General features: G+C 38.1%; 1 protein-coding gene and 1 non-coding gene across 4 annotated transcripts in view; both read right to left on the reverse strand.

The window, feature by feature from the left end:
- Positions 1-232: 232 nt before the first annotated feature.
- Positions 233-12,213, reverse strand: part of LOC124183988 (synaptic vesicle glycoprotein 2C) — a 48,603-nt gene continuing 36,622 nt past the window's right edge. For all 3 annotated transcript variants that reach the window (XM_046573250.1, XM_046573248.1, XM_046573249.1), the window contains exons 2-9: positions 10,382-10,590; positions 5,837-5,896; positions 5,095-5,178; positions 3,180-3,504; positions 2,881-3,002; positions 1,860-2,543; positions 932-1,219; positions 233-358 (exon numbers count right to left, since the gene is read on the reverse strand). In XM_046573250.1, the coding sequence (XP_046429206.1) occupies positions 303-358; positions 932-1,219; positions 1,860-2,543; positions 2,881-3,002; positions 3,180-3,504; positions 5,095-5,178; positions 5,837-5,896; positions 10,382-10,418 (1,656 nt within the window). In that variant the 5' untranslated portion in view covers positions 10,419-10,590 and the 3' untranslated portion in view covers positions 233-302. The remainder of the gene's footprint in view (positions 359-931; positions 1,220-1,859; positions 2,544-2,880; positions 3,003-3,179; positions 3,505-5,094; positions 5,179-5,836; positions 5,897-10,381; positions 10,591-12,213) is intronic.
- Trnar-ucg lies at positions 12,114-12,186 on the reverse strand. The gene has a single exon. It is a non-coding gene; the product is annotated as a tRNA-Arg (tRNA).

The raw sequence follows: 12,213 nt of genomic DNA on the forward strand, positions 1-12,213 counted from the left end.
TGTGTGTGTGTGTGTGTGTGTGTGTGTGTGCGTGTGTGTGCGCGTGCGTGTGCGTGTATGTGTGCATAGTGCAGTCAAACTTTGGGGGTGGGCATGTTACAATAATAAAGGTATACAGACCGGTTACGTACATCTTCCTAATAATACAAATGCATCATGACTATACAACGGAGCTCGATCAGAATCGAGTGTGTTATTTATTTATTTAAAGTTTTTATTATTTTTTTTTTTATTCAAATTTTATTCCTCTTATATATAAATATTTATATATTCAATTTCAATAAATTTTCATTAAAACGGTATCAGGACAACGGCTGGCGCGTTGTGTTTGGTAAACCTAAGCACATCAGACCTCCTCCTGTTTTGGGAAAAAGAAAAAAAACAATTACAATTAGTCATCAGATGCAAAATCAGACCGGAAAGGATGTTGAAATAAATGTGTGAGTACATACCGGCGCCTCTTACGAAAAGTAGCACGTTTCAGATACCTTAAGATGACTGGCATGTTGAGGTTTTCACCGTGAAAACAGGCACCTTTTGTTTTTCACCGCGTGAACTGGCACGTTTTGGTATACATATACTGTGAAAACTAGTACGTTCGTAGAATTAAAACGAATAATATTTCTATCTTGCGAAGTTTTATCATTCTTTGACTGTGTACTGTAAGATTTACAAATTACGTATTAAAGATATTTCGACGACGGGAAACCGTACAAATCTTCAGAAAATCCTTATTGCATTAATCGAAACATGACAGTTTCGTGGGGATAACCGAAACGTGCTAGTTTTCGCGGCAACAATTTGAACCTAGTATAGTTTTCAGGGTGAAAATCGAATCATCCTGGTTTTTCGTAAAAAGCCGAAACGTGCTGGTTTTTGTAAGAGAGGCATCGTCACGTGGATAAATGGTGAGAATGAAACTGCAACTTACCGATAAGAAGTGCGGCGACGATAAAGGTGGGCGCTGGACAATACGTGTCCAGCAGCTGAGCAATGACTATGTTACCGATTATCCCACCCAGACGGGCTGCCACCATTGAAATTGCCACGCCGGTGGCGCGGAGGTTTGTGGGAAATACCTCAGTGATCAGACAATCGAGGGCGGCGTTACCGCAGCTTATCACACCGCTGAAGAACGCTGATACGATCAAGTTGTGTGTTTTGTTCGTCACGAAGTATAATCCGGTGGAACAAAGACCGGCGGAGAAGGTACTGAAGACTGGAAGAACCAAAAAAATTTAAACAGATCAGTTGAATTCGTTCGTGCAGTTTTTGCCGAACAGAGGTTACTCGGTTCCTCGAGAATTCAACATTTTTTGACATTAAACTTATTTTTTCACCCAACACTGAGCTATTATAATTTTTGAGATTGAAATGACATCGAGACATCCAAATTTTTCGCGAAGAATGTTGTGAATCTGTTGGATAATTTGTATTCATGGGGTTCATTGTTCACCGATTTAACATGGAATCGTTCCAATTTGACATCTTAGATTCTAGATTTCAGATATTTCGTATGAACTTTTCATCCGATTAGACTGAGTTTTTCTAAATAATTATATCATGTTGGTCTGAGTATTTTTTAGCCCAAAATTTGGATCTTAAATTTGCAACCATACGAGCTGGTATTGATAACGATGCATGTTAAGTAGGAGAAAAAGACTAGGATCGAAACTCTACTCTATTCAAGTATTTTGTGCTGAGAACTATGACGTCACGGAGTTTAATAGAGGAAGGAACGGAACAGAGCTGAGGCTAGTTGTTGTATCTGCACCGAAAGATTTGTCCTGCGAATGAACGTATCGCTGAAAAAACGGAACAATCGGCCCTCGGCGCGTAATGAAGTGTATAATTCTTACCGAGGAAGAACTTGCGACCAAGACGGTCCATTCCAACAACAGCCAGGATATTAGCAGGTATTGCAGATGCGACGGTAATGAGAGACTCTTGGAACACTTGGGCAGAGATTTCGTTCGTACAAGTAACGTTTGATTCCTGTGTTTTATTATTGACAACGAAGTCCGTAACCTCGCAGATGCCTATCGAGGTGACATTTGGGTGGGCCGTTTGGTACTTGTCGAAACGGTTGAACAGTTCAGGGAACCACATCATGAGCCCGTAGTACCCGATGTGGAAGGTGAAGTTAATTATGATGGATATTAAAGTGAAACGGAGGATCGGTGAAATGAACAGCTGTTTAGTGTTTCCCAATATGTCACCGAAGAGCATTTTGCATTTGCTCTGCGGCTTGGTGCTCGCCTTTTCTGACCGATGCCTCGAGTCGTCGAATATCAGCTTTTTCACTGGGTACATTGTTCGCGATTGACCGGTGTTTATCGCGTATATGCCACGGAATATTTCCAGAGCCTCCTTCTCTCGTCCACGGATGAGTAAATACTTGGGGGATTCGGGCAGGAGCAGCAGAAGCCCTGCCACTAAAAAGGACGGTGCAGCGCAGATCAGCAGGAAGATTCGCCATGAGTTATACTTGAATGCGAGGCTGTCGAAACCGATCCCGGAAGGGATAATGAGCCATGCCAGTCCTGTAACCAAATTGAATAAAATTAGCGCTTGGCCATCATCTGAAAGAAAGCCAGTAGCTACTGGCATATCGGTTGTTTGCAACTATAAATAATCACGCGAGTATCGATTGGACTCGAAAAACGTCACCTTCTGGTACGAATAGAACCCCACTTTGTTCAACCATAGTGATACAACAAAAGGTACATTCGCATAAAGTTCAGCTGAAGTGACTTTACTTCTCTGCTGAAATGAGCAGAAGAATTGCCAACTACCATTAAAAATTGGCGATGATTTGAAAGTGGTTTGTTGGAAACTGCGGCGTACATCTAGGCAGACGGGCAGAGGGTATACACTTACCAGCAACAAAGAGGTTCCCAAGGGTCCAAAATGCCGCCATAAACGACAACATGGAACCTCTTTTCGCCTTCGGCTGGAATTCAGCAAAGTAGGACCAGATCACAGGTCCACTGCCTCCAAGGCTGCAGGAATGAAAAGGCTCATGATAATTACAGGATATCAAGCTTGCAATGACATGGCGGAGAATAAATCCACCAGGTGATAATCGATCTTGATGGATAACCTCCTTGGATATCTCTAGGATTGTTCGCCGCTTATTTCATGTACTCGGCTGCAATTTAAGTAATTCAGTGACTTACGCAGCACCGTTGAGAAATCTGAACAACAAGAAGTATTCATATCTCTGGGTGAAGCTGGAGGCGACTATGCAGACGGCGTTCATGATGGAGATGACGATCAGAACCTTGCGGCGGCCCAGGGCGTCTGCCACTGAGCCCCACGCGTAGGCACCGACCATCATCCCTATGAATATGATGGAGCTCATCCATCCCTTCCTGTGGGTATCGAGATCCAGGTCACATTGTGCACTCGGCAAAATGTAGGACATGGAAATTACATCCATCTCCTCGCTCGTACTGACCAACCCGCATACTGCGAGCAGGAAGTAGTGGAACTTGCCATATCCTGTGGACGATTGAAACAACCCCATCAGTTTCGTTTATTCATCCTCTATACATGGTATAGTTGTATTGTCAACGTTTATTGTTAGAGATAAAATGTCTTTGAGAAGATATTGGACTGCGATCAAACCATGAATTTATTTTTCGCTCATTCTTGCTCGCTTTAGGGTTATGGAATGCTATTGTGTGGTTATATATTCCATATATTTTTCACACTTTTTCATTGATTATTTTTACGAACTTCATATCAGTGACTATTGCAGAAGTACGGTCATAAACCTGATAATTTCTCAAAGAGACGAAGCGAAACTGCTCGTTAAAAATTTTCCACACCTTTTCTATATTTTTAGAAAATAAAAATTGGCTAATCAAGATCGCGGCGAAACGTAGTATGAATTTGCGAATGTTGCTTGTGGTGTTTATCCTTATTCAAAATTGTAAGGCTTCAATTACCTGAACCGATAAAAGAACCCCAACCAAACATTGAGCGTGTTGATACAAGTGTTAGGTATCGTAATGCGAGATCGGAACACCATTTCAGACATTGGCAATCATTTTTCTATAATACGCCTCAATTAAGTACAACATTTCAGCGCAACATGTGTACAAATGAACGGTATGTATGACTTAGTATGTACATAGTTGTGCGTACAAAAGAATGTTTATTGAAAACGTTGAAATACGATGGAACACGAAAAGCGTGCCACGTGTGTGGATACCATCTAATGCCTCGTCTTCGATACACGTGCACCGGTATGATAAACTTTGAGGAATTTACGTGGTACTAGTGCAGTTATCATATACATGTATATACCGGGTCATTTCGAGTACGCGTCCCGTAAGATTGATAGGACCAAGTTGACCGAATTGCCTAAATGCAGGCGGGTACGTAGCTGAGCGTATCTTCGGTTGCCTATATGCGGGCGGAATCGTCGTGTTGAATCTCCTATGACGCGCATACTCGAAATGACTCAGTATATATTTATGCGGATTATTTTTGACGACTGATTATAGTTGCGCAATTATCGAATTCATAAGATGGAATATTTGTATTGGTTTTTAAACGTGACGGCTAATTGACCTTATGTAAATGTTCAACCATTGGCCTTGCGTTCTTATTAGGTACAGAAGCTCAATTTTCAGTTGTTTTTTTCCCAAATAAATAGAGAAAGAAAAAGAGGGAAGTCAAAGGAACCCATTAAATCTGATAAATAATACATTTTGCTATTTATTAGTCTTGAAATTATAACCTCCGTATTTCAAATTTTTATGTAATTATAAAACTTTTTCACCAAATATGAACCGCGCACGGATAAATTTCTTTCATTCAACATAAGATTAATCACAGCTGTGTCTCACAAATATTTTTCTTTCAGGTTTGTACGAAACGTTGAAGAAAGTAAGAATTTCTCGACGACTACGATCAAATGTTTACGTATAACGTTGTGAAGAAATCAATTATATCCTCGACGTATCGATTTAGTCAAGTATGAGCGTTATTACACAAGTAAAAAATGACTGCTCAACCGCATGCAATTGTGCAACCACGGTGGTTATGACAAAACTAAATATATTGATCAAAACAGGTACTCACCGGTAAGTTCGATAGCCTTTTCGAAATCAGCTTTTTCAAAGGATCCTTTCTCGGGATCGAGAGTCTTGCCCTTTGTCCCTAAACCTGCGTGAGAAGAAATAAGTTAATCACTTTTATGGTTGTAAAGAATAAACAGCAACGGATTACGTATGTTTAAGAATGGTAAATAATTACAACACAGTTCTTCAATATCGTTAATACTGTACATTAAACGCGTGTCAAGAGATGAAAGAAACGGTAAATCGGATGCTGTGGTAACATTCAGCTTTAATAACTTCGTCATTTCTAATTATCGCTCTCTGACAGAACACCGTAAATATACGAGTTTTTTTTCATCCACAAGCAGCAGAACAATTACTTCATGGTGAAAATATACACTTGAGTTGACGGAGGCATATGTAACGGGACATTTCTGTGTTTTCTTGCCAAGAAACGGAGGTGTTTTTTTTTTTTTTTTTTTTTCTCAAATATCATTGAATCAAGAACAAAATTCATTCAACAGATTCTATACTGCTGGACTGATTCTATTTTTACGCGAGTGACACACTTTGTGTAAAAAAATGTCATCTTCCTTATTCCGCGGGGGACCAAGGGTAAAATGATTTTCAAGCCCCGCTACAAAGGAGAGAGATAGAGAGAGAGAAAGAAAAGGAAAAAACGATTCATTTTTAACCATTGGAAAACGCATAAGTAGGTATAACTTAACGCCAGTGACTTCAAGACTTTTGATTTTGAAACTTACGTGCGAGCTCTAGGTCTTTTGAACCACAGCCGTTTGGGCGATCGTCCTTTACATCACTCTCTGAAAAATAAAGTTAACGGTAAAGTTATAGAAAAAGAAGACGAGTATATGGGAAATGCAAACACAGATAAAGTTTGGTCAAAGTCGCCGAACTTGGTCCAAATTGAAAGGCTGCAAAGAGAAAAAATTGTTTGCTCTCACGTTTTAAAAGCTAATAACACATCTCGCCACGTTCCAAAAACGTACGCGTATCATCATATATATGCGTATATATACCAATATTAATAGTTTATTACCACGCATTCGGCGGATGTCTCGAGTTAAAAATATACACACAGAAATATCATCATATTTGACGTCAAGACTCGGCCACAAGAACTTTATATTCTTTTTTTTTAGGTGTATTTTTTGACAATATTATTATTATGAACGTGTTACACGTGTATGTATTGGGGCCGATTGCAGATCAAGTTCAGCAGAGGATAAAATTGAAGCAAATTGTTGCAAAAATGCCTGACGCATTTAAGTCAGATTATCTGCCAAGCTATGCGTAAGAAATTTACAAGGGAAATATTTTTTTATACATTATTCTCGAAAATAGACATTTGCGATTTTCTTTTTTTGTCAATCAAAGGTAAGAATCTTCCGATACGTTTCGCAGTGATGTTCTGTCAATTTTAATTGACAGTCTAAAGAGTATTTTCGATTTTGAATTCGAATTCAAATTCCTTGAGTAACCTTCGCCGCAACGCTCGCTGATTGTCTCGTGATACGTGAAATAGTCTGCGACTTATTGGATTGCGTTTGAGCGATGCATGAAAACTATAAAATTGCGATGTAGTTTGTTCCAGTTTTAAAACGAAACAAATGACGAATATATCGAACTATCGATGAGACAAGATACATCGCGACCACAGTTCAAAGATCAATTATTTCTCGGAGAGTACATAAATATCAATCACGCAGGCGAGCAAAGTACGAAAACGTTTAACTCCTAAGGTGTATCTTTGATTCATGTTAAAACATCGTGCGTATCTGGCAGGTGTTACGGATACGGTGTATCGGAGTAAAAAAGAAAAAAAGAAAAAAAAGAAAAAAAAAGAAGGAAAAGAAGAAGAGCAGCTGTGCAGAGTCTCGAAGGCTCCGAGCAATGTGCCCCGTTGTATAACGGTCGCGTCAAAACATTCGAAAACCGAAAATAATCACCGGCTAGAAAATAGTTCCAGTGCGGCATTCGCCGTCAATGATTTTTATTTAAAAATACTACTCGACAGCGCGACTTATACCTACAAGCGAAACATTCCCGATTATAAATTTAGTTTTTGCTCTACATCTTCGCGTAACCGGCCATCGTAGGTGTAAATGAATGTTTAAAGGTCCCGACGTTACTTTCTTTTATTATGCATCGTGTCACGGGTTAGTAATATACAGAGTGAATTCCTAACGACTGCACGTTCCATACTCTGTTGAAATTTAACGCGCATGCGCTAAAATCCGAGAGTGGCTATTTGCCAGGCTGACCAACCGTCTCTAACCTCAAACATTGACCACCGATACAACATTCGTGACATCTTCGTAATTCGCGTTTTATAGCGAAGGCTTCTTCTTTGATATACAGGGTAGGCGACAAAAAATTGAAACGATTTAAAACGTGATTTTCAGAAACTTTTTCGAGCTTCATATTAGGAGAATAAAACTTTTGTTTCGCGTTTGAAAATCCGAAGAATCTTTATTCCTTGCTGAGATATACGATGTTGAAAAACGGGATTTGAAAAAGTCACTGGGAGTATGAAAAAAGACTGATATTAAGGAATGATTAACTTAATTTTCATCCTTAATTGTGTTTCGAAGTTTGATTCTGGGGTAATATTAAAGTTCAAATTAGCACATTGAGGTTAAAACTCTGTTTTCGGGACATTGTCAAGAAAGTTCAGTATCAAAAAAGTCCGCTGTATACAATATCACCAAGTTAATCAAAATTGACAAGCATGAAGTAAGCGATCTGAATACTTCAGCCAACGGGCAATAAGAATTCTTTCATGTTGCAAGAAACGTTTCGCGTCATGTGAATAAAATTGATGAAAATTGCTAAGATGCCAGAATCAAACTACGAATCGCGATTCGAGATGAAAATTAAGTTGAACAATCCTTAACATATTTTTTTTTTCCTGCTCCCAGCGATTTTTACCAAAACCTGTTTTTGGCGAGCGTTTATCTCAGCACGGAATAAAGATTCTTTGAATTTTCAAACGAGAAACAAATGGTTTATTCTTCTCGATTCGATCAAAAAAAAAAAGTTTCTGAAAATCGGTCAACGCGTTCGCATTTCATTAACGTTTCAAATCGTTCCGGTTTTTTTTAATCCCACCCTGTATATCCATAAGCTATTAAATTGTTTTCGTTTTTTTTTTTTTTTTTTTTTTTTTATCGACAGCTACATAAAAATCCTCTCAATTACAATTTCTTATTTTCGGAATGATAAGATTGAAAAATGCACGAAGGCGATTATCGAAATTATTCTTCTTTTCACACCGAATAAATGTGATTATTGTGCCGTTTTCTACACGAATGATTATTAAACATTTACACAATACTTGATACATTTTCTCCAGAGCTCTTCTTGGTCCGTTTTAATATTTACCGTGCTGATATAACCGACTTGAGAGATATTTTTAACTGCGGTAGACTTTTGGAGGACACTTTTAATTTCAAGGTTCCCAGCAGAGCTGATTCTCAATCCTCAAGGTATGCGAAATATTAAATGCCACAGGTCTGAAAGGTATGCAAGTCAGGTTTACTGGTGCGCGGTACAATTTACACGATTTATCACCGTAATCGTAAAGCGATTTATAATTTATGCTGCGTATAAAAATACAATAACATAACGGGACGTGGTTGAAAGACCGTATCGCAGTATGAGAACATTACTGAATTGATTACCGTTCTGTATTGTCCATTATTTTACATAATGCGTGTACGTATTGTCTGAGGTTACACATTGCCATTGATCATTTTTAATTAATTTTTCTTTTACGAAGCACATTCCAATATGCTTTTAGAGAATACATACACATGCCTGTATCACTCATACGTGTATATATTATTATACGTGTATATATGGTATATGTTATATGCGTAACATGCTTGCAAATGTAAGCAATAAGGAGAAAATGGATAAAAATTGAAGATGTTTGTAATTTATGAAACATTGATTTCTGTCATTTTCGAGGCAGTCTTGAAACGGTTTGATAAGATATGGAATACCGATGCCTAAATGACTTATGGAATTACGTGTGTGAATATTTTCTATTTTAAAATAATTTGGACTTCGAAGTAACGAAAAATGTATTAAAAAAAAAAAGAACCGCACAATTGCTCTGGAAAATTTTTAACCCGAGAAGCGCAAATCTGTGACTGATCAAGTTATAAACTAACTTTTTGATGCCTCAGCTTTACAAAAAAAAGGAACAAAAGTATCGGTTAACCGTGATTACAATTGTGTGCGAATGTAATTATATTTATTAAAAATCGACCTTATTGTGAGGCGATTAGCAGATACAGCAGTCGTTTGTTAATAAAATGAACCGTCATTGATCCAATGGGTAGTGTTTTATGATTGCAAAGAGGAAAAAAGATAAAAATTCGTCGCTTGATAATGAAGTAATTTACTCTGTTGAAGTTACTGGTTTGAAAATTTTTCAATTAATCAAAGAACATGTTTCTGCAATTAAATTTCAACCAGGTTTGAACGATCTATAAATTATAATATGTTATTTAAAACCATTTTACGACAACGTACGTATTTGGTTCAACACTTTTCACCATCGAAGATATATTTCACGCATTGTTATAGTAATTTGTCAGCGACGATAAGAAAATTTGATCAGTGAATCTATGCGGCGAGTTCTGCACGGTTTCTTCCATCAGCCGTTCGCCGATAATCGTATCGACAGTGGAAAACTATTTAAACATTTGTTCTTCAATGCATGGTCTGTGGCATAATTTCCAGCGTCGATAAGTTTCACACATTTACTGACGTAAGTAGGTTTCGTTGCTGTTAAAAATATACGTGCGTATAACAGACTCGTAAAATTAACCTTAAAATATTGAAAAGAGGACGAGAACGCATTCGATAATAAAAATGAAATCAAGGACGTTGGAAGAGAAGACAGTTTCTGTAAATGATTACGTTCACACCTCTTCAGCCACCCTGAATCAACTTTTGGAAAATGTTTTTAATTCAAGGTTCGTGACAAAAAAAAAAAAAAAAAAACAAGCAGAATTTAACAAATTTTTACCAATACGAAAGGAGAGAGAGAGAGAGAGAAAAGAAAAGACTTCATCTTCCAGATTATTTCTGAATCGTCGCGGGAGTTTTTCGGACAGACCGAGAGACCGAAATTTTTCTAAAAACGTGTTTCTCCGATTCTAGTGTTTCGAAAACGTAAAGATTAGCAAAGTTTGTTCGCGTGTAATGAAAATCGAACGATTCGACGGCATACCAGCTTGTACGTCTCGCAATTAAAGGATTATATTTGTACTCACTACGATTGTGCTTTGAGTCGGGTTCACCTTCTACCATCCTACGATGTCGGCGCGGTGTTTAAATCTGGCTGCGGTAAGCGAGCTAAAAGAAATTACTCCGGTTAAGATAAGCTGGGAAACGGTTGGCTATGATCTGGCGTAGTCTTCCTGCTGATCCTGCGCTGCACTGCTTTTTGTGGGAGGGATTGGGTTCTGAACTCGCTGCCAAGCTGAAACATCACCGTGAATACAAACCGATAAGAAACTGTGACAATTGCGAAGGCAAGGGAATACGGGGCTTTCATTGTAAAGTTGACAAGTGATTTTCTTTCCAACCGCTAATTTGTTGGGATCATTCAGACGCGTCTTAAAACAGGTCTTTTTTAAAAATCTCAACGAGTTATAAAAAATTTTGTTTTTTATTTCGATCATTTTGACACCCGCCGCATCATGGTATTTTTTTGAGAATTTTCAAAACTTTGAAACACGGTGTTTTGTTTGTTCAAACTGCAAGTGCTAAAAAGGATAGAAAACAAAAAATCGTCCCATCGTGGGACCGGTATCAAAATGATCGGAATGAAAAATAAGATTTTTAAGAAATTTTCCAAACTTTCGAAAAAGGTCAGTTTCGAGATGATTCTGGATGATCGTAAAAAATGAACGATTGAAGAAAAAAATCTGAAATAATTCAGGAGTAAAATTATTGATCGGGTTAACAAGGAAAGCTCCATATACATGAAACGAGAGAAAAGTTAATAGATGTAACACACAGGTATAACAAATCACGAATCAGAAAACGTTAGTTTGAAATAAATTCCCTACGCATAAATAGACGACGTTGATTAAGAGAGAAAACATTTATTTTATTTTTTTTTAGCCATCAACAGCACGTATCCGTACTTTTTATTTTTCACACCCGTTATATCGTTCACATGAAAAGATGCTGCTGATCGAACTACGGACTTACCAATATCTGATCTACTAGTCGCCACTTTTCTTTGTGGACTTCTTTTACGTAATATTATTTTTCCCCGTTGTTTGGTTTTTTTTTTTTTTTATTTCAAATTTCTGACAGTGAATTGCTCGGCGATTGTAACGCGGTGCAGGGCTTGAGATAATTTGCGAAAATGAAACGAGGATGTAAACTGTGAACGAGGTTTTGGAACCCGCGGTCTTCTGGTCAGCTCATTCCCGAATAACAATTCAATTTCTTTATACAAAACATTAAATACATTTGAACTTTGTTGTACAAGCCCTGATTCTTGAAGCAGTTTCGTACGCGGGAGCGCAACGTGGACTATATTTCACTACACCGGGCTTGAGAAAATGATAAGGAGAACACTGAGCAAACCACGGGCTAGCAGCGTTGCCGAAATATTGACGCTCAAAGTTCAGTGCGCCTCGTTATATATAGGTATCCGTGTGTCGTACGTACGGAAGGTAAGATCGGTAACCACAATCCAGGCACGTGAAAAACATTGATATAAATATCTAAAACTGACACATCATCAAATGTTTTCTATTATTCGCATATTTTTTTACTTCCCTCTCAGGTGATCGTTGCTAATTTTAAGTATCTTTATTACGTTTAGATACACTTGTTTCAACAGAACCCGAACACGTACCGCATACACTTGAAAACCATAATTGTATAATCGAAGTGAACGTTATCTATTACATTCGCAGGCCGTGAAAAGACTGGTATAATTTCGGAGCTCGCGAAACGGAAAGAATGAAAAAAAAATATCATCCACGACCGTGACAGGACTCGAACCTGCAATCTTCGGATCCGAAGTCCGACGCCTTATCCGTTAGGCCACACGGTCTGTTGGGGGTGTTTCCATACCAGTAAA

This window comes from Neodiprion fabricii, chromosome 5 (assembly GCF_021155785.1).
Source record: "Neodiprion fabricii isolate iyNeoFabr1 chromosome 5, iyNeoFabr1.1, whole genome shotgun sequence".
In the NCBI taxonomy this organism is placed as follows: Eukaryota; Metazoa; Arthropoda; class Insecta; order Hymenoptera; family Diprionidae; genus Neodiprion; species Neodiprion fabricii.